The sequence below is a fragment of the Agelaius phoeniceus genome, chromosome 4 (assembly GCF_051311805.1).
Source record: "Agelaius phoeniceus isolate bAgePho1 chromosome 4, bAgePho1.hap1, whole genome shotgun sequence".
NCBI lineage: Eukaryota > Metazoa > Chordata > Aves > Passeriformes > Icteridae > Agelaius > Agelaius phoeniceus.
Window position 1 is genome coordinate 3,305,136 of NC_135268.1, and position 22,631 is coordinate 3,327,766.

The window sequence follows — 22,631 nt, forward strand, 5'->3', positions numbered from 1 at the left end:
ATAGCTAAATTATTGGGTGTTTAGCTGATGTTTCTATGGAAACCCTATGTTAGAGGCAAGAAGCAGAAGAACATGATATTTCTGTTGTCAAACACACGCAAAAGACACTGCACAGAGTTGTCAGACTACCAGAAGAAAGTTACTGGACCTTTTTATAAGCCATAGTTTAGCTGTCATTTGTACAATAAAGACTGACATCTATGCTTGTTATTTAAAGCAAAAAAACCCCAACTCTCCCAGTGCAGCTGGAACATTACTGAGAAGCTCCACTTCCTAGGAATCAGAAACTTGGAAAGTCAAAGAAAGAAGTATTAAAATGGAAATATGCCAATAAACAGCCTGAGAAATAACATGTCAACGTATAAAGCCAATTCAGAAAAATATAAAAAATATACACATGCAAGCCTAATGTAACCAGTAGAGTGGGCAAGGCCTTTCCAAGGGTGCCTGAAATAAGGACTGGAAATGCAGTTTGTAATCTGATAATCAGGCTTGATGGAATAAAAGTTCTGAACCTCAGGACTGCTTCACTTTGCTCTCAAAATTCATTACCTGGTTATTCTAATCTGTATAAAAGAGATAAGGTCACAAGGAGTTGCTTCAGGGAAAGCAAAAGGGGAAAAAAAAAGGAAAGAGTGAAAAAGTAAAACGAATCAAAAATATGTAAAAAAGGAGCAAGGCAAATGGCAGAAATCAAAGCTCAACTTTCTACTACACCAAGTTTAGTTGTTGGGAAAAGAGGGACCTTAAGCAGAGACAGCTGCAGAGTTCAGTGACACGGTGAAAGTAGAGGGTTGCCAGGGATGCCAACAAGCAGAGCAGAGCAGCCCAGATACCAACTGAGAACCATAATTCAGCCTCTTCCCACACACTCCAGTCAGCAGATTTTTCATCCTACACAGCAGAGTCTGGACAATAGGGAAAGACACCTTAAAAAGTAATCAGGAAGGATTTTTAAAAATGCCAATCATGCTGACCTTTTTATTTCACAAGTAGAAAGATTATTTAGGATTTTTTTTCTAGAAGATTTGAATTCTTTTTCCTTTCCAGTGTGATGAATCTCTAAGTAAGTGCACTTGTGCTTTATTAAGTCAGTGAAGAATTTATTTGTCAACACTGGAAAACACAGTTCAACCCTGACTAATTTTTGCTTGAGCAAACTGTTGAGGCAGAAAATGAAATTAAGATTGCACCTGCTCCCGTGCAGAGGAGAACTATCCCTGATCCTACAGCAGTTCCATGTCCATACATTAGAATATTTATAAAAGTGGCATAAATGCAAATAGCAAAGATGCCTATTTCAGATGGGAAAATGAAATGGATTTACAAATCAGATCCCAGAGCACTGAAAAAGCTCTGGGATCTGAAAGCTTTATTATGAATTTCCAAGATGTAACAAGAGATTTATGGAGACTGTGCCATAAATTTTAAATCAATTAATTAAGGCTTTGCTCAGGAGCATGGGGAAAGATGGTGTAAGACCATACAATTTAATAAAGCATGGAAAAGATTAGAGATAGAGGAAAAAAAGGAACATGCTGAAGGGAACAGTAAATTCACCTGAGGAGAGTGAGTCCTGAGAAACCCTGGTGAAATTAACTTAGAAAAAATTAGTGATGGCATTGGAAAGAGCAAATAAAAGCTAGAATGCTGTCAAGAGATTTCAACTGAAGGTTAAAAAAATAAAGACATTTTCATCTAACAAGTGCTAATGGAAAAAAGCTTTTCAATACAAGCACATGTCATTTTAGGACAGTCCCTATCAAAAACTGAATGTATTCCACAATATGTTTGGGGAAAATGTTTTATGATTTTTTCACCAAAGAATAAGAAATAAGCCGAGGTCTCTGCTTTGTGGGGAAAAAAAAGGAAAACGCAAGGAAATAAGAACTTCTCATAGAAAGCTTTGTATTACTCCACAGGAGGCTGAGAAACAAAATTCAACCTTTTTCAGGCAGGAAGACATCTTTTCAAGTCTTGGTTGGTGTTTTAAGCACCCTACAGGGCAGAGATGCAATTTGTAGAAGTTTGTTTGTATCTCTACTAGATTTCTTCTTTTATGAATGCATCAAGTACATACAAACACCCTTAAACCTTCTCAAAAACAACCCTGGCTTATAGGCCAGCAGTTTTGTAGCAAAACAAACATTGTGTGAGCCTAACTTGTAAGGCTGTGAGTCTGTGTTTTTTGGAATGAAAGGAACCAGGTGCTGCTGCTTTTGACTGAGCAGGTTTTGTTGCACTGATGTGGATGAGGAGTTGGGCAGAGATTTAGCCCTGATAATAAACCAGCATGTGAGCCTTCATCTCAAACCACACCAGAGCATTTAAAATAACTTCATAATCCATCAGCTTCACAGGAGCTTCAGCAGAGGATGCTCATGATGGCTTGAACATGCAGCAGTACTCCTGGGAGCCAGTTTTGAGAGGCAAAGCAGGACTTGGAGCACAGACAGAAACACAGAGGTTGTTATGTCAGTGTTTCTGAAGGGATATACACAATCTAACCTCTTCAGTGTCCATTAAATCCACATTTACCTGTCTCCTCCTCAGGCTGGCGAAGCTCCTGGTCCCTTCCACTGCTCCCACCTGGAGAGGCACCAAGAGGGCCAGCTTCCACTCTTCCCAGGCTTTTGCCCTGTGCAATGAGATGCTCTTCTGTTCACAGAACTGCTCTCTGAATACAGTGCCTAAACTCTCCCAACTTTCTAACACTCAATCAACTCTAATTGATATAAAAATACAGCTTGCCATGATTATCTTCCTCTCCCATCTCTCCAAGTCAACAGATCTACTAAATCCTTTCCTCTACTTATTCCTTCTTTTTTTTTTTTCCTTAGCAATAATAATCTAGGTCTCCTCTGCAATATATTTCTCTGATTTCTCAGGTGTCCTTTTCACTCTGCTGGATCACTTGTTTCAATGGCTTCTGCCAGCAGCACATGCAACCACTGCAAATGAGCCAATCCTGTCATCAGCACACAGGCAGGGCTAACACATGTCCAGGCTGAGAATTTCTGTACTTACTCCCTGGGTGCAGGCACATCACGCATCTCTGCTGCTTTGGCAGTCATTGGCAATTGGTTATTCCTTGGAACAGGCTGATACTGGATTATTTTTTAATTGCTACACTACAATTACTGAGAGGGTTGAATCCCTTCTACTCACTGTTTCCCTTGTTAATAATCTGGTACCAGTTGAACAAGCTGACACATCTGACACTTTTTCCTCATCCATTCAATTTCCAGAGTCCCTGTTCAGTTGAATGTGTCCTTTGAGGCTCCTGTCTTCATCAGCCTGTCAGTCCCTGGCATCTTCTCACTGCAACCTAAAGACTTAGCCCCTTGCAGCTGAGAATAAAAGAATTTTCTCTTAAATTTTATGAAAGAAAGAAATTATAAGCTTATATTTAATCTAACCATAGCTCCATACATCTATGCTGAAATATTTATCAGTTCTACCAAGACATTGGACGATTCTTGCTCTTTCTCACCTTATTTTGTCAAGTCCTTTAAATCACAGCTCTCAGGATCACAAGAGCAGCTGGCACCTGTAATAGGACTGGAATTTCATCACTAAAGAGGCACAGATAAGCTCAAATCCATCTTCAAACAAAAAAAGACTCCAAGTGAAGTTTACAGCAGATATCCCCTAGCGCAAAACAGCACCAACAAAGCCATAAAGGAACTTTAATGAACATAAACTTAATACTACAGCAGCTATTCATTGACACAACAGTTTTATGAGACAACAGAAGCAGGGAAGAAAAAACAAAAACCTAAGACACTAAGAAGTTCTGGTTAAATGCTTGTTAAAATCTGCCACTGAAATTAGCAGTGCAAATAAATAAATAGCTTAAAATAAATTAGTTTTCAGTCACACATTCTATCCAAACACATAGCTCTCACCATCAGACAGTTAAACTTTACATCTGCTGAGGAAAACTATGACAATAACCCATTAAGCTCTTAATTCCTGGCCCTCAGGACAAGTCAGGAGCTTTCTGTCATTGCACAAGAGTCTGTATCATATAGAATATAAAAAATACACATGTAAACAAAGAGTGTCACAAACCCATTGCAATCTGTAGACACTACAGAAGGATGAGATTACATCCAAAATTATACAAGGATATTTTACCCTAAGTTTTCATTTACAATGAAGTGTAAAGTAGCAATGTAAAAGAATCTTAAATTGACTGCCAAGGCAGCATCAAGGTGCCATAGGTGAAGCAAGGGGTGACAGAAGAGAGCACTGACACTTTACAGGCTGGTAAAGGATCCAACCTAACCTCAGCTGGAGTGGCAAATTCTGAATTTCAAGGCCTCATTTATGGAATCTCAGTGTACCAGATCCCAGTGTACCAGTTCAGATCACACTTCTCCCCCCCCAGTCCCACATTTGCAAACATACCTTTGCAATTTTGCGGTTTGGCCCACTGAGAGCAAAAACATTTAGAATTTATTTGGGTATCAACCCCAGAATTTACTGTGAAGCCTAAAATAACGAAGCACTGGCCAAGTTGTCAGACAGCAATTAATCCCCTTTGGAGATGATGGACAGACAACAATATAAGCATGTCCTCAGAGAAGTGTCTGGCCAACAGACCATGATATTCCATTGAAAGTCTTTTGTGAAGTCCCAACATGCTCTGGATCAGGCCCCTATAACCCTCCAGAAAACGGCAACACCATCCTTTCAACCTGAGAGTCACATGCCCAAGCATGACTGGAAGTTCAATTCTGTGTTTACTCTACAGACCACACCTCCTGCATCTGCACTCTCCTGTACAGCACTTTTCCAGCTTCTCCATTTTCCACCAGAATAATGCAGTTTTCAGGGCAGCACAATGGCATTTAAATTTGTACCCAAGAATGAACCTGTAAACAACAGCACGGTAATTATGCATGCATTGTTAATTACTAATATGCTTCCTGTTAACAAATCTGAACATGCATGTGATGTTTAAATCTTACATCTCTTCAGAGTCATGTTCTGGATAACTCTTTTATATTTCCTTTCTTTTTTCTAAAATGCAATTGCATCTCAGTCTCCATCTTTCCTGAACTCAGATCTGAAGCTGCTCTGTACTCAAAGCTGCAGAAAGCAGATCCTTCAATGTCATCCCCATGTCAGTTGTCCCAAAAAGATGCACATTCTCTCCATAGTTCCTGTCTTCTGGTATTCAGCTGTGCACAGTCCAGACACAGAATAAATGGACCAAGCAGCAGTTGTTTGGTTTATCTAAAGCAGAGGGCAGACAAGCCCTAAATTAGGTCAGGAAGAAATTTTTTTCTCCTGGAAATCACACAGTAATGTTCTTTTCCAAAGTCTTACTCCTCATCATTATAAAATAAATACTACATTTTCTCAGTCACTATCCCAACATTCTCAGAGTCCACACATCATTTTCCCTCCCTCATTTCAGCATGCAAAGCAGCAAACTCTTTTAAATGGCTTATTGTAATGATGATGAAGAGAATGACTTCTCCATTCCCAAACCCCTTGTGATGCTACTATCCATTTCCTACTGCAGAGTGCACAGTAAGCTCAGAGCTGAACAGGACCAGGTGCCTTTTCAAATTCCTTTTGGAAGCTGGCTGATCACAGAACTTGACCTCGATGTTGCCGTCACTGAATGCCTCCCTCCTGCCTTCGTCCGAATCCATGGGATCTGTCTGAGATGCACTTGGCTTTTTCCTCCTCATGGTAATTCCTGAGTTCCCAAGCTGCTTGCCTGGGGATGTGTTGTCTTTCATAATGCAGAAGCAGAGGGCAGACAGAAAATTTTTCTTGAAGTTCTCATTCATGAAAGCATACACAATAGGGTTGCAAATAGAATTGAAGAATCCTATGATCTGGACAATTGCAAAAATCATTTTGATTGTCACATCATCATACTCCTTCTCAAAATTACCTGGAGAGGAGAAGAGAAATATGTTCTAAGTACAGAATGTCATAAATGCTTACTACTTAGCCTGTTGATATCCAGTTTGGCATTAGATGTTTTTGTTTAAAATCAACAAAAACCCAGGCTGGAAGCTCTTAACATTAGCAATTGAGTTTCCTCAACAAGATAAAATCAAGATCTATCACACAGTCCTGCTTTGTATGTAGGTAGTAACAGAATCAAAAGAAAGTAAATTTTTGAGCCAAAAAAGCTGCCTGGCTGAACTATTGATTTATCTGCTACAATCTTTTTTGTGATAGGAGACAAAGGAACTCTACTTGCCTTTAGCAAGTAGAGTACAACTACTGAAAATTTCCACTTGTTCCTGCTCCAGCATCCATGGAGGAGGTGGGAGGTGAACAGTGCAAGACCCCAGAGAATAAGGCAAATAGCAAAAAAGCCAACACAGAAGCATTGAGGGCATTTCCTGCAAAGAGCACTGAAAAACTCCAGCTGTATTCATTGGATATCACCACTGTGATGTCCAGTATTTATATTTCCAATATGCCTACCACAATAAAAGGGATAAATATTTCATTGCAAGTGTAACTCAAAACAGTTAAGTTAAATTTAATATAATTAAAAACTTCAAGATGCTTTATGCTCAGAAATAACTTATACCTTCCAGCCAAGGCCTTTTGACCTTTCAGCAAATGAGGGCAGCATAACAGACATGATAAGAAAAAGAAACTACACAGAGATGCTCACCCCTCTAATACTCCTGTTTTTCCTTAAAGCAGAACACCAGCCTTTGCTATCAGAAGGTATTTTAGAGCTGAATGCTTCAGCATCATTAGCTTTTCACAATTGCAAGTCCCATTACTAAAAAAAAACTGAAAAAACCCAAAACCTCAGACTATTCTGTGAGATATGGCAGGTACTCACTGTACTCCATCATCATGTGAATCACATGGAAAGGGGCCCAACAGACTGCAAAGAGAAACACCACTGTCACCATCATAACAATTGCTCGCTTCTTCTTCCTGAAATTGCACCAAGAATTCCACACTGAGTCACTTGGAACTGGCTGGCAGTTACATATCTCTCTTCAAGTTACATCTGTGACTGTGTTCTGATGGCTGCAGATTCAAATAAAACCCTCAAGGAAAGCTCAGAAGTACACAATCCCCTTGGAAAGAAAAAAATGTATCATCATATAAACCTAGCACTTTATTTCTCTTTTTTGGGGCAGCAAAGCACTTTGCAGCATGACAGTAGCACGTCTTGCAAGGCATTTTCAACTCTATTCAAGAGGAACAAAACAGTCAGGAAAAAAGCTTTCTAGAAGTCAAAGTTCCAAGTGCATTTTGCTTACAAACCTTGATATTTTAGACATTTCACTGCCATGAATGGTTTGAAGAACTGAAGCATCTCCCACTCGTTTCTTAATCCAGAGTTCATAGCCAATTTTAGTGTACAAAAAGAGCATCAGCATCAGTGGAAGAAGGAAGAGTATAACAAGAATAAAGGTCGTATAGATCTTCTGATAAATGGGACTGGCCCATTCTTCCAAGCAACAAACATGCACTTTCTCATATAGAAAGTCATATTTAACCTGTAACAAATGCAAAAAAGATGAGTCACCCAGGTGTTTATCCCAAGTGTACAACCCAAGCACATTCAGATACTCCTTGCTCTTAAGGGAACAACCAAAATTCAACAGGTTTTTCAGAGTGACAAAAGTCTTTCAAGCCCTTTTCCATCAAATATTGGGTTCAATCCAAATTGACACAAAGGCAGGGAGATGCTCTGATTTGCACTTCAAAGGAGATCTTGCCTACACATTTTCCAAGTAAAGATGGATGTATAGAAACCTCACGTTAGCCACTTGAAAAACAAGAAAACTATCAACATTCAGATTCACAAGCAGCAGATTCTGCCAAGTCTTCTGCCTAACCTCCAAACATGTGTGGTAACTCATTAACTATAATGAGCAGCTAATTAATCCTAAACTAAGCACCTTCCAGATGTTGGGGAGCATTGTGTCATCCTGAAACAACAATCTAGGCCCTCTATTCCTGTGTGCCAGTGCAAAAGAAATCCACAGTGGAAGGAAGTCACAGATGTAATTAACTCTTCTTGGACGTCATTAGGGACAGTAGGCATGACTAGTCCCTGCTTGTATTCCCTCCTCCACAGTGCATGCAAGCTCTAATCCTTATCCTTTTCCCAGGCTGGCATGCAGAACCAAAGTTCCACCTCCCTCCCTTATCCCCCCTCTGGTTTCACAGGAGTTGATTCAATTTCACCAAAAGGTACAGGAAGATGCAGCAGGAACTGAGTTGAATAAGCAAACCCCCATTTGACCTAACCTACCTCCAGCCGCTGCACGTACCACATGGGCGACCCAACAATGAGAGCCAGCACCCAGACTATGCCTGCAAACAAAGACATTTTTTCATACTTGGTCCAACGAGCAGGATTTGCTATGCACAGTTCAACAGCTTTGAAAAGTCAGGCAAGGTAGAAAACTGTAGCAAATAATAAAGTTTTCTATGAGGCACTCATCAGTCAAGACTCAGATCAGTAACAGCATTCTTTTTTGACATCAGCTTTCTGTGTCTCCAACTACCTCCATTTATTGATATTCCACAGGGAAAAGCACCTAATCTGCATAAGGAGCATTAAATAAACCTCTTTGTGTAACAATGGAAAGGTCATTTCCCTGTGACGCTTCTTAAGCAGTGCTTGCACATTTTGAGCTTTTCCTGAAAAAAAAAAAAAAGAAATGGCTGCTAAAGATTCATCTTTGTTAAGTACATTTTTGACTTCAGATGCCGAGTGCCTTGTGAGAGTTTTGGCTAGTGAATAATTTACTTGTAGGCACTATCCTTGAGCTATTTTATAAAGGTCAATTAACTCTGCCTCTGAATCTCTGGTCACATCACTGCCTTCTGTGGATCCACACTGAAGATCATTTCTCACACACACTGGAGATGCTTAAAATCTTACCAAGCATGGTGAAAGCTCTTTTATTGGTGTACTGCCACTTCATTTTTAGTGGATGCACAATTCCCTGGTGTCTTTCCACAGCAATGCAGGTCATGGTAAGAATCTCAGTGACAATAGCAGTGGACTGAACAAATGGAACCATCTTGCAAGCGAAGGCACCTGCAATAATCAGAAAAGTAAGGCATGTAACAGCTATTAACACTAGACTCCAGTACTAAAAACAACAGACCAAGATTGTTAGATTTATTGTAACATCTGAACTGCTGAGTCACCTATTTAAGCCATTTGTCAAATGCAGCTCTCCATAGCCATTCTTTATTGTACATCTGCAAAGCCAAGATCTCTAAGGACATATTCACTTGCTCTGTTACCAGTCTGACACTCCTGTTTCACTTTTGACCAAGTCTTCCATCATCTGTTTTCAAACACGTCAAGTTACAGAGCCATTTATTATTTTTTCATTTTGACAGATTACTCTCCAGTTTATGAAGGTCTGACTGTAACCTGTTTAAAAGTTTACCTTTTCTGCTGTTGCAAAAACATTCCTTAAGCTTGTTTACGTATCATTCTATCTGTACACTTCAGCATTTCATGCATCATCCTGTCAAGTGAGACATATAGAGGAGGAGGCATAAGAGGAAAAATTTAACCTCTTCATCATCCTTCTGTTCTCCAAGTCTCTCTCTCTGCTGATTACTAATTTATGTTAGTGCCACTTGCCAAAACAAATGCAACTTCCTGCCTGCATTTTCTAAGTTGTACAGGTTCCTCTTGTGTTTATGCAACTTCAACTTTTATTGCTGACACAGCTTTTCAAAGTCCATATTCGATTTTTAACGTATTAGTCATTCTCCATTACCCATTCTCAAGTCCTAGCCATCTTAGAAAGTCACATAAATAATTCTGTAAAAAATCTTACCTTAATGTTCTTCCTAATCTACTTCTCTTTTACCCATTTTTTGCCCCTGAGATAATTTTCTCTGTCTGTATTTCCAGAGTTCCCTTACACTCTTACAGTTCAGTATTAACTATTCTTTTCAGCAACAGTCAGGGTTATTGTCCTTACCAGACCATTATTTATACCTTACTCAGGTATAATGCATAAACCCAAAACAGCCTAAGAACTACCTGATCCAATTTTCTGTCAAGCTTTAAGATGCTACAGACAGCTGAAGCAGCACAAAAACAGAAAACAAACAGAAAACTCTGAAAACTTAATCCTACCTTCCATGAAGGGAACAAGGAACAAGCCAACTTCTACTTGCTGGGCCAGGCTAAAAGCCACTCCAGCTTACAAGAAGGAACTGGTTTGCTACTGGTCTTGCCAATTCTACTTGCCCAAAAATCCCTTTTTCTGTGGCTCCACCAAGGGAAGGAGAGGACAAACAGTAGTGGATAGAAATCAAGCACCCTTCAAGTACATATTCAACACCAGCATGATGGATGTGCACCAAAGATCTGGCTTATATCAGAATAAAAACACATGCAGCCCATTTTCAAGTTCTTTGAATGAAATCTTAGCATGGCCAGTAGGAACTGCATGGCTGAGGATGCATTGGGCTGCATATCTGGTTTTCACCCAATATGTATTTTTCCAGGGCATCAGGAAGAGCAAGACAAGACATCCTCACATCTTGTACAAACTGTGATTTATAAAACACAATAAAATTCCCCCTTCTCCTTCCTTGGCATCAGTAATGCCTAAGGAGATGCCTCATGAAACAGAGCCAATATTTCACTAACTCAGCATCTCATCAGTTTCTCACTACACCCGGTACAGAAGGTGCTGCACATGCAGCACCAGACCCACTCTGTGAAATTCACGTCCTTCACCCACTGGGCTTCACCTTCTGTTGTGAAATAAAACCAAAAGCAAGCTCAAATGCCACCTACTCCGCACATGGCAAACAGTGAATGTGACCAAAGAGTTGGTTTTACATTTTTGTGTCACTAAGTTAGAAGGGACTCCTGCTACACATAACAAACAGAAGAGCCAAACTTGTTAACGAAATGTTTAAGTTCCTGTTCCACTAAGGAAATAAGTTCAGGTCTGAGTGCTGAAGCTGGAGGGAAACTGAAAAAAAGCAAACAAACACAAAACAAAGCTAAAAAAACAACTCCAACTTGCACCATAGGCTACTTGTTACAGTTTGAAAAAGGCCAGACTCAAATCCACTTGAACTATACCTGCCTTACAGGGATTTCCCTGTAATGCACCACTCCTCCACTGAAGTCCCAGCATCCCAGGGTATTCTTAGGAACCCAAGCAGTATCACTATTACTCAAGTAACAAAGTGAGACTAACTTTCACCATCAGTCTGGCAGAATTTCCAGCTGGTGCCCAGCTATTGGGAGAGACCTCTCAAATTCCCAGATGCCCATTGTTTTTTTTGCAGATGTCCTCTCATTTTATTCCCAGCAACCACACTGTCAAAGAGCACAGACTACCACTCACTATGCCTTGAGCTGAACTCCCAGGAGAAAAGGCTGCAAAAAACCCCTAACTCATCTTTTTGAAGACAAACACACAAAAAAAGTAAGCACTTAAACTATACCAAAGTAGCTAAAAGCCAAAGTCTACATAATGCCTGCAGGTTGAGCCTACTGAGCTGGACAAATGACATTAGCACTTGCAGAAATGGGAAGCAAAAGGATATTTTCCATTAGACACAGCTGGCTGGAATAGAAACACCTGCTCTGAGGCACACAGCACACACTTTGGGGACTTGGAGGCCACAACAAAAGAGCCACAAAGTTTTTTTTATAAATGAGAAACACCATGATATTTTCAAATGAATAATAGGTAAAAGCTACTCAAAAACCATCTATATATGAAAAGTAAAAATAGAACAGAACTTCAGCTTCCCTGAAGCTTCTGATGCCACCATGCACAGGGTCTCTGGGTGTCACTGTTATTAACAATAAAATACCTCTTCAGGGCTCTGGTGCTTGCCCTGAATTGTAACTCACTACACAAATGCTTCCCATTTTCTGAAATCATGAGACCTTCAAGTGCCTTGAAATTCAAACCTCCATCAAGGTTAAAAGACTGTTGAGCAAGGAAGTCATCCCTCCTCCACAGAAGTATTTAACACGGATTTGCTTAGGGGAAAAAGAGAAAGAAATAAACTGTTTAGGATGTCAGGGCCACCTGTCAGAATTCAATGGAATTCTGACATCAACACACCTGAGATCCATCCACCATCCTTACTGTGTTTGAATGGGATTTAATCCTGAGTCCTTGGACTTGGCAAAATAGTGACTATTCTTCACATCAAGCCTCTTCTTAGTGTTCAAAGCCACAGTTTTATTTATAAATCAATAGCAGCCATTCCCAACTGCTTAGATAATTACTAGAGACTTTCTCCAGATCTTTCAATAGTGTGTGTAACTTATGTTTTCAAATTACAAACCTTAACAGGCCTTTACAGGTGGAAAATGAAATTTACTGTGAAATAACTGTGTAATTATTTCAGAACAATGCATGCACATTTCACCTAATATTTAATCCATTTGTGTACAACAGGCTTCACCTGCAGCAAAAAGAAATTGACACAGTCCCATTCTCAAGTGTCTGTTAGTTCAAAGCCTACAACGGAAAAAAACTGAGAAAAAAGTGCCAAATTTTATTATAAGGAAGACATGGCTAAGTTTTGAGAAAAAAAAAATTAATTGCGCTACTACATCATAATAAACACAGTGAAATAAATTAAAATAAGACTGTGATAGGCAAAAACCCAGCTGTGTCAAACACATAAATTACAACAATTTCAAGCAAATTTTCACGTTTGTGTTCAGACTTAACACAGAGTAAGAGAAGATTTTACTAGCTTAAATCTTGGTTAAAATCCAGCTGGTAAAAATGGGGCTGTTTGGAACATGGTTTGGAGATTATATAACTAACTGACAAACACAAAGAATGCAAGTCCACTTCAGTGAGGTTCAGTCAAGGTTACTGAAATCTCACTCCATAAGTTTTCCCAGTGCTGGGTTAAAGACTAAAGTGCTGGGATCACCGCCAAATCACTGGAACTGCATTAATTTCTGCACTGGTGGCAGTACAGAAAAGTGTTGACTCTTCTGAATAACTTAAATAATGATAACACTTTAATTAATACCTTAAGTATGTATCAAAGTCTTTAGATTTCCACACTGTTAGGCTTTCAGAGAACACTTCCAAGGGACTGCTAGTCAAGACCAGCACTGCAGCATCTAATACTGACCACCTTCAACTGGGAAAGAAAATCATTTGCAGCAGAACATTGGGAATGAAAATAACTAATTGCTTCTCTTTTTCAAGAGGCTAAAAGTATTCCTTATGCACTGCTTGCTAAAAACTGCATTGATTACTCAAGCAGTGAATAGTTTTTCCAACAATAACACATTCAGAGACTGCAAATACAAATTACTCTCCCCTAAGTATTTTATGCCTTCATTATCGGACACTGTGCCTGGAACTGTGATTCAGTCATTTCAAACATCACTTCTTTTATCAGGGTTACAAAAATAAAAGCCTGAAAGCATTCTCTGACAAATGTTAAATTGCTTCTTCCTCTGGTAAAATGCTGCTGATCTTGCCCTTGCACCAGAATTTCTGTCACAGCTTGTAATGAGCTCTCTCCACCTCACTTGAAGTAAGCAAGTTGATTTTTCTTACATTTTGTAACTTGGGGCAGTCACCATCACACACATCACACCCCTAAGGGTTGCATACCTGGGCAATGCATTGTTTTACATCATTTCTTGGTGCAGATGCAAGATTTAGTTCTCATCCCTCAGCAAGGAATGTTGATGTGCTCTCACACATAAGGGAAGTCCTAAGGTAACACACTGGTGGAGACATGACAACTGGTAAGTAAGAGAAAGCACCTTAAAGACTCAGCTGAGTAGAAGGTGTCAGTTTTTCACCAGGCCTTTAGAGAAGAGGAAGCTGTCACATGCAGAGGCACCCACCCCTCTCCTGAGGGGCAGCTGGAGACAGATGAGATACACGAGGGCACCTCAGCACTCAGGAGTGTCTCAGATGACTCACTACTCTCCAAGTGACAGGCAAAGCCACCCTCTGACCCCTGTCCTGAGAATACACATCCCAACTGATAAAATGCAAAATTCACAAGAATGTAGGATGGTGCTGGCTGTATTGTAAGCTCAAGTTGGGCCCTTATCTTCAGCCAGGACATGTTATGTTAGACAACATTAAATTAATTCTCCCGTCGGCCCAGGCAGCTCTGTAAAGACAACACTCAGCCAATCAAGCAGTGTCAGCAAACGAAGCAACTCTTGTAATATTTGACCCAGAGATAAAAGGCCAAATTTATCTTTAATAGTGCTGTCATCAGTATGACAGGACCATTACTGCTGCCTCCCACCTATGACAATATGAGAGCAAGTCCTCAATTGCTTCAGCTTGCACCAAGACACACTACTGCTGCATGCATCCATTTACTCCCACCTGAGCTCCCACTTCATCCTTCTTATCAATAAATACAATCCCAGAGATCGTTTATGACAAAGCCACAATCTTCCTTTTCTTCTGAATTACAGAGAGATGAGTACGTTGGATTTTCATTCAAAGCTCCCCATGAAATTACAGCTACTTCAGCTGCAAAGTTTAAATTGGGAAATTAAATCATATACTGTCACTGTTACATTCACACAACTACACAGATTTGTAGAGACATTAGAGAATTAAAAGCAGAACCAGTTCATATCCATTTTTAATCAATATGGTGCTGCTTCCACTTGTTACCCATAAAGAGTTAAAGGGTCTGTGCTAATGCTGTTTGATCATCAGGCAAAGTGAGGCACACTCTAACTGAGATTTTTAACTGCAGGTGAAGTTAAGAGTGTGTAAGTGAAGCACACTATGGAAAAAGTCACAGCTTCAGCTACTCTGAAACTGTGGCTGATCTTTTGTTTGCATTACAGTGTTTGCAGTCCTCTACTCCCCTCTCCCATTCTTCTGTGGGTTTCAGAAGGGGAAGAAACACAAACACACATACACAAGCATGGAAATAAAGAACCAGTTCTAAACTGAACACAAGTACAAAACACACACATCTCGGTTCACATCACCTAGTACAGACACTTGTTTTAGGGATGCAAGTAAATCAAGATAGAAAGTGACTAAAGGTTCAGAATCCTGGATCAATCTCCACCATCCTGGTCTCAGGATGCACTGTTTTGTACACCAAGGATACATCACAAGTCAAATCACCTTTTTTATAACAGACCTGGATCTTGCACTACTCAGTGATGGTGCATTACAGTGGATGAGAACAAGATGTTTTCAGACTCCAAAATGAAAGGCAAAAGGCATATTAAACCAGTTAAGCCAGCAAGGAAAAGACTCCTCCAGGACTGGCAAGCTCTGATTTGCAGTACAGCTGTAATCATCACTCATGCCTCACCATGTAAGCATCAGGAACCAGATACCCTTGGGATACCATCAGTTCATGTATTTGTTTTCCTCAATTTTACTTCACACCCCCATCCCCCAGAGTAAAGGGTTAACACCCATCCATGCTATCACTTATTATGTCCTACCAACACTGTATCAGTTCAAGGTAATGATTTCACTAAATCAAAGACCTATGGATTCACTTGTACTGAAAATGCTCTAGCACAACAAAGAGGACAGGCAAAAAATACAGTAATCCCCAGAGAACAGTGTACTTTAGCTGCCCAAATACTGAATATCTGAAGAGATTTGTTGTAACTATGCTAGAGCTTTTACATTCACTACTTGTAGATCTTTGTCAGGCACCCTCAGCAACAGAGTGTAAATAAAGACATACATATTTTCCCCATACTGTTCCACCTGCCCATGCTCTATCTCCTGCAATTCACCCCACACAGAGGCTTCAGTTGATTCTGATCAGATACTTGGTCAAGCTGACAGATCAGAGCCTTCCTTAAGAGAGAGAAGAATCACAAAGCTTATCTTCCCCAAAACAGCTCCTAAGAAAATAGCACTATCCTAGTAGTCCCAGGAGCTTTGGATTCATCACTTCTCATTGAAGTTGCTGTAATAAAGCCCATTTCTCACATGTGCCCCAAGTCTTCTCTGACCTGTCAATTCCCACCCAGCATTCTAGCCTGTGGGAAGTTCTGGAATTAAATCTCCATGTTCTGACAACCTTCACTGTTGTCTCCAAACAAGAGAAACACAGTAAGCCTTAGAAATTGAAACATCAATGTGTCACTTGATCAACATCTTGAGTGATCATTCTGAAATATTGTGGAAAATATTGCAATTTGTGGTTGTACAAGATACTGTCGGCTACTTGCTGCAAAACTGCCCTCTTTATTTTTTTCACTTATAATTGTCAAACACTGTTTAAAGAAAAGAAATCCAGCAAAATAAATATCATATACAATTCTACTGCACCTTTCTCTGCTTGCTCTGTACTGCTTTGGAACTAGGATGCAGAGAAAAGGCAAAAAACCTCCTTCTTTTCTGGCAAAAGGGAAGCTTTGCCAAAAGGTTCTTCACATCAGCAGGAATACAACATAGCTCCCAAGAAGAAAAAGAATTTAAAAATTTTTAAAGGATGCATTATTTCTGCATAAATTCTACACGTTCTCCCAGTCACCTGTTCCTTCAAGGACATTGCTTTTCCTCGTACAATGTTAAGGAGGACTGTCTCCGAGCTGACAGCTGTCAGAGGAACTTAAGCTGTATAAAGATTGATACCTCACTTGCCAGACAGATTTCATTACTTAGCGAGAAAAGGGAAAAAAAAAAAAAAAAAAAAAAGAAAGAGAGAGAGAGAAAGTAGTACGGCAAGGCTCCACACAACGAACCGCTTCCCACACGCACACCGCAACTTTGAAGGAATACAAGGAGGACAGCGCACTGGGTTATTCGAACATAACCTGAGGGAGGGATGGAGAGGGCACCCCTCACAGGGAGCGGGAAGGGGAAGGGTCTCTCCCTCCTCACTGAGGGCAGGAAGGGTCCCTCACGGAGGTACAGCCAGGGCCCCTCAGAGACGGGGGAACGCCGGTCTCGGCGGCGGCGCTGCCCCCGCCCCGCAGCCCGGCCCAGGACCGCCCGGCCCGGCCCCGGCACCCACCGCCGAGCCAGTTGGAGGAGATGTTCTGCAGCATGGTGAAGGGCACGCAGAAGAAGGCGATGAAAAGGTCGCTGAGCGCCAGGGAGCAGATGAAGATGTTGGTGACGGTCCTCATGGCTTTGCTGCGGGTCACCACGTAGAGCACCAGGCAGTTGCCGAAGAGCGCCAGGGCGAAGATGAGAACGCAGATGAGGACGAAGGCTATCTTGGTGCGCCCCGGCAGCTCCGGGATGTACACCAGCGGCTGCAGCCCGTAGAGAGCAATGAACTGCTCCCGCGTCACGTTGTTGTCCCGCAGGAGCTGCGCGAACTGCTCCGGGGTGATGTTCAGGGACCGCATGGCGCCCGCTCTGGGACCCACAAGCCACCCTCCGCCGCGTCAGCGCCGCCGCCCGCGCTCCGCCATGGCCAGACCACTGCCCCTCGGGCGCTCAGCGGGGCCGGACCCCGCGGTGCGGTGGCGGCGAAGAGAGCGTGAACGGGCGGGAGCGAGCCGGGAGCGAACCGGGAGCAGCCCGCGGGCAGCGGCGGCTCCGCCCGGACACAAACTTGGAGCGGCGGCGCCGCCCGCGGCGGGCGGGGGCGGCAGCCAATCAGCGCGGGGTGCGCGCCCGCCCCGGCCCTAGCGCTGTGGAGCTGGACGGGCGCGAGGCGGCTGCTATGAGGGGGGAGCGCGCGGGGAGGCCCTCAGATCGCCGCCCCTCACAGCAGCGCCGCTCGCTCACAAACCCCTCACGGCACGGGGACCCCCCCTCACAGCAGCGCCGCTCGCCCACAACCCCTTACGGCACTGGGACCCCCCCCTCACAGCAGCGCCGCTCGCCCACAAACCCCTCACAGCGCTGGGACACCCCCCTCACAGCAGCGCCGCTCGCTCACAACCCCTCACGGCGCTGGGAGCCGCCCCTCAAAGCGCTGGGACTCCTTCACAACCTCCCCTCACGGCGCTGGGACACCTCTCAGAGCTGCCGCCCTCACAGCCCCTCACACTCCTGCCCCTCACCGCGCTGGGCCCCCCAACTCCCACTGCACTGGGACCCCCTCAGAGCTGCCCCTCACATCGCTGCCCGCCTCACGGCGCTGGGACCCCCTCACAGCATTGCATCCCACTCACTGGTGTCTCCCCAGCCCAGGCTCACAATGCTCAAGGTGAGTGCTGAAACTCCCAAATCAGCCTCTCCTCGCTTTCGGATCAGACTGAGGGGGAAACGAAAGAGAGGATGCTGTGGGGAACATGGCCTCCTGCGTGAGGGGAGGCTCATGGCACCCACAGCAGGTCAGGCTGGTGCTGATTCGTTCCCATCCCAAACAAAACAGCACAGGGATTTGACCTGCCCTGCCAGCCTCCTTTGTGCCAACGCCACTCCCAAAAAACTCAAACAGCTCCCCCAAAGCTCAAACAGAAGAGTCGTTTTCTACACTTCACTGAGAGGACAAGAGGCTCCTGAAGACCCCTTTCCCAGCACGACAAGCACTCTTGGCAGGGGAGATGTGACCAGATTCCATCCCACACAACTTGGCTGGCAAGGATATGTAGGTAAGGCCATGAAGGCTAGTAAGGTGCACTCAGCTAAGTGACTGCAAAAAAAAAAAAAATAAAAGCTCCTGCAGTTTAAATATGAATAATGATAATAGTTATGAATAATAATAGTTCACGTCTAACAGAGGGACCAAGTTGAAAATATGCATTGATTTCTCTTCCAGCTTAATTTAAATTGTCTAGTACAGCTTTCTCACTATCACAGGTAATATCCCCTTTGTAAGATAGTACATTGAATAGCAACAATTTGCTTTAATCAGTCACATAAAAAATTATCAAAAAGTACCCAGAGAAGGCAATAACAATATGAGAGCCTGTCTGGCAACACTTACCACCCTCACAGAAATAGATGTTTCATAGGGAAACCACATCACCAAGGAGAATGCTGCAAAATTACCTTTTGTATAAAAAGGATGCTCCATGGCCTGGGTACATAATTTTACCTGTACAAGTGAACCTCTAGAAAAGAATGAAGAAAAGCCTAGCAAAAACTGGTTTTTTACAGTTTCGGGGTTGCCAAGGAAAATTGGAGAAGCAAGATTTCACCACCAATTCATTTTCAGCAAAATAAATATGCTCAACAATACCAAAGGTATTCTGTGTCATCTTGGAAAAAAAAAAAAGAAATTCTGTTAAGTGGAACTCAATGGAGAGAAGTTCCAATGCCTGCACTAACCTGTGCTGCTTCAGTCCTCCACATGCTGACAACCCTCTCTCTCTTAAGGTGTAGGTCCATGGCAGAGACTGTCATTATTATCCCATGGTGAGAGGAGATGTCACTTTGCTTGGGTGCAGCATTGCTGTGCGTTTTCCTCTTGAGACCAGTGCCATCAGGGTCCCTCTCTGACAGGCTTTCTAAGCCTTGTTCTGGAAAGAAATGCTCATTAGACTGACTTAGATACTGACAGCCTCTTGCACATTTCCTTAGGCTTGCCTTCTTGGCTGGAAAACTTGGTCTTTTATTCCCATCATGATCCTGCTGGGCTTATGCTCTGTATCACACAGAGAGTCTTGCCTTGAAATCAATTTTCCCAGCACCTTCCCTTGAACTATCCATTAACTACACCAGGTACAGCCTGAAGCCACTTTCATGTCCTCTGTTCACACATCCTTCCCTGTACCTCTCTTTCCTTTCCCTCTCCACTTTGTGCTGGTAACAGAACCCTCATTTAGGAGCTTTTCTATTAGCACAAGCCAGATTTCATTCCTGTCAGAGAACAGGGCCAAACCTGGAGGCCAGTCTGTCATCCTGGACTGCAGTGTTGTGCTGTTCATTGTAAAAAGCACCCAAGTGTGTCAGGAACAAATAAATGGGAATAAGCTCTCACATAAATACTGCAGACAGCCTGAGTTTATGCTTAGCGTGGACATTAGTTTTTTCATATAGCCTTGTTTTATTACTATGATTGCTCATTACAAGTAATCAAACAGCATTAAAAATGAACAAGATCTGAATGGTTATGCCACAGAACATAAACAAATTTTGAAGCTGTAGGCAATGGAAGGGTGCCATTGCATCTAGTGCAGGTTTAGGATTTTCTGCAGCCAAAGAAAGGCACAACGCAGATCGTTTTACAGCTAACTTTTCTTGTTAGTACTTACCTACATGGAGAAGATAGAAGTAGGATTTACAGAAACTTTCATTTTCTTTCAGCATTATCCATCCTCTTAGCTGAAACAATAAGAGCAGAGACATCACACCGGTTGTAGGGCAAATCACTGGTAACTGTATTTCCCCGCTTCTTGACTTGAATTTAATTTTATTTGGAGTTAAAAGGGTTGAGTTACAAGAGGTGACCTCATCTCAAACCTGTTGAAATTACTGAAATGACTTCTCTGCTTCCCTGGGCTACAAGTAATTGGCAGGGGGTGGCTGTTTGTTGCAGCCACAAAGCAGAGCTGTGTGGGACTGCCCTGACTCTCCCCACACGCTGAAATCACCAGCCATGTAAAAATGTTTTGTCCAGAACTGCAAAGAGAGGCTGTGTAAGTCTTCTTAACCAAAAAGGGATAAAACTGCTTTGTCAAACAAAAGGGGTTCTTTTTCCCTAGGTGAAGCTCCTAAATCAAAGATCTGAGCAACTTCCCTGCTTCCTTGCTCAGCAAAATACGTATATACACACACACCTTGATTTGTCCTGCATGACTGCTTTCACATTTTAATGATGATATTTCCAAATTCTTATCAGCAACCTCCAAATGCACTTCTGGTACCACTGAAGTCTGTGGAGTGCTGGTATTTGTAACAACGGGACACGGGTCATACCCTTACATAATCTGCAATAACAAATTCATCTCTGCTCTAAATTTTCATTAGCCTGTACATGATAATAATAAATTACAAGCACTGTTCTGTTCCTTTGACAATTATTTATTAAACTGATGCATTTATAAATATAAAACAGGGTTGGAAAAAGCCCAAAATCTTCTAGTAAATAATTGATTAGAAGGAAACAATGCATTTCTCATTATTCTTAACTGAAAAAAAAATAAGCCTCCTACTAATTAACTGACTAGAAATATTTTACTTCTGTGTCTAGAATCCCAGTGGAAACAACTTGCAATTTGAACAGAGCTCAAATCTTGGATAATTCTCCTTTGGCTTCAGAAGGATTCAAAGTATATTCTTTGGTCACAAACTGACAGGCTGGTAAGCACAGAAAGGCGTGAAATGTGTGTTGTACCAGGTTGCACTTCTGTCAGAACCACTCTGTGACGGTGCTCACACACAGGGGTTTTCAGGTGAGGGAAGAGACAAGAAGGTTGACTCTATGTTCAGAAGGCTTGATTTACTATTTTATGATATATATGGCATTAAAACTATAGTAAAAGAATAGAAGAAAAGTTCCATCTCAGAAGGCTAGCTAAGCTAAGAAGAGAAAGGAATGAAAACAAAGGTCTGTAGCTCAGAGAGAGAGAGAGAGAGCCAGCTCTGCCGTGACTGGTCACTGATTCCAAACATCCACATGAGACCAATCATGGATCCACCTGTTGATTCCACAGCACCAGATAACCATTGTTTACATTTTGTTTCTGAGGCCTCTCAGCTTCTCAGAAGGAAAAATCCTGAGAAAAGGATTTTCATAAAAAGATGTCTGCGACACCACTCATTGCTTCGTGCCACCATGTGCTAATTTGTTTTTTTGCCTATGTAATTTATCTGCATGACACTTCCTTCTCATTCAGAAGACACTGGATTTTCTGCAGACTGAAAAATCCTGTTAGTCAGTGAGGCACCTTGTCTCTTACAGAGAGGAAAGAAGCTGTACTTGCACTCTGTTTCCCTTCCAACAGCATGCACAGAGATCCATGTCTGGCAGCTGTGAAAAAAGGGTGACAACAACAAATGTGCCTTCACAGTTTTGCATCAGTTTTGACAACTGAGCATGAAGTTTGTACAAACTGTGAACAGCAGACATTTGGAACTCTGACAAAGCACATACTTACTGCATAATCCTAAACCAGAAATTTTAAAACATATTTTCTCCCCTTCCAAATCTCTACTCATGCTCTCTAGTTCAGGCAAAAGAGATGGTAGAACTAAAAAAGAACCCCTTTTCTCCTCCTCTTTCCCTCTCTTGACACATCAAAACACTTTTGAAGAGACAATTCAGATCCATGGTACCAACTTCTAATCAGCCACTGTAACTAATGATTAGTAACCCTTCCTGGCCTTGGATCCTTTGGTAGATACCTTGGGGATGAACTCCCCTCTAACCCAGATCAGTACCACAGCTTCTAGGATGACTCTCTAAAGGAAAGGAACAGCTTACCATCATCATTAGGTAATTGTGGATTAAGTCAGAAATACAGTGGCTCTTAAAATTGTCAAAGCAGCCTCTGAAACACAAATTTAGATAAAGCATTTACTGTTGTTGAGCACACATGTTTGGAGACAGCACTGAGGCCAAAACTTCAGCTTGAGATTTATATGCTTTTATACAGTTACCCAAACTGTAAATTAACTTGGAAAAGAGAAAACTCAACACTAATTGGGCTAGAATCTTACTTGGTATCTAAGGATCAAGCTCAAAGTTGCCCTTACCAGCATATACTTAATTTTGGCTATTATCTCATCTTCATGCATAGTTTACTTTCCATCACTTGTGGA

At 42.0% G+C, this 22,631-nt stretch overlaps 2 protein-coding genes across 3 annotated transcripts in view; both read right to left on the reverse strand.

Moving 5' to 3' along the window:
* TNIP3 (TNFAIP3 interacting protein 3) overlaps positions 1-3,080 on the reverse strand; it is a 54,958-nt gene extending 51,878 nt beyond the window's left edge. The window contains exons 1-2 of the mRNA XM_077176735.1: positions 3,028-3,080; positions 2,539-2,638 (exon numbers count right to left, since the gene is read on the reverse strand). Coding sequence (XP_077032850.1) covers positions 2,539-2,638; positions 3,028-3,074 — 147 coding nt within the window. The 5' untranslated portion in view covers positions 3,075-3,080. The remainder of the gene's footprint in view (positions 1-2,538; positions 2,639-3,027) is intronic.
* Positions 3,081-3,675: 595 nt separating this feature from the next.
* Positions 3,676-17,570, reverse strand: QRFPR (pyroglutamylated RFamide peptide receptor). Of its 2 annotated transcripts, none has more exons than XM_054633370.2 (6): positions 16,981-17,521; positions 8,903-9,061; positions 8,267-8,328; positions 7,270-7,505; positions 6,836-6,933; positions 3,676-5,917 (listed from the first exon to the last, which is right to left on the reverse strand). In XM_054633370.2, the coding sequence occupies exons 1-6, from the start codon at positions 17,318-17,320 to the stop codon at positions 5,517-5,519; spliced, it is 1,296 nt and encodes a 431-aa protein (XP_054489345.2). In that variant the 5' UTR covers positions 17,321-17,521; the 3' UTR covers positions 3,676-5,516. The 2 variants fall into 2 exon arrangements, with proteins under 2 accessions (XP_054489345.2, XP_077032852.1); XM_077176737.1 differs by having other exon boundaries at positions 5,777-5,917; positions 6,836-6,880; positions 16,981-17,570.
* Positions 17,571-22,631: the final 5,061 nt, after the last annotated feature.

Bases quoted from the DNA above. Each gene is read 5' to 3' on its own strand.
- QRFPR (XM_054633370.2), bottom strand. From the start codon at position 17,320: ATGCGGTCCCTGAACATCACCCCGGAGCAGTTCGCGCAGCTCCTGCGG. The intron at 7,506-8,266 runs GTAGGTTAGGTC...CATTTGTTACAG, and splicing joins GGTACGTGCAGCGGCTGGAG to GTTAAATATGACTTTCTATA. The intron at 6,934-7,269 runs GTTTGTAAGCAA...GTGCAATTTCAG, and splicing joins GAAATGTCTAAAATATCAAG to GAAGAAGAAGCGAGCAATTG.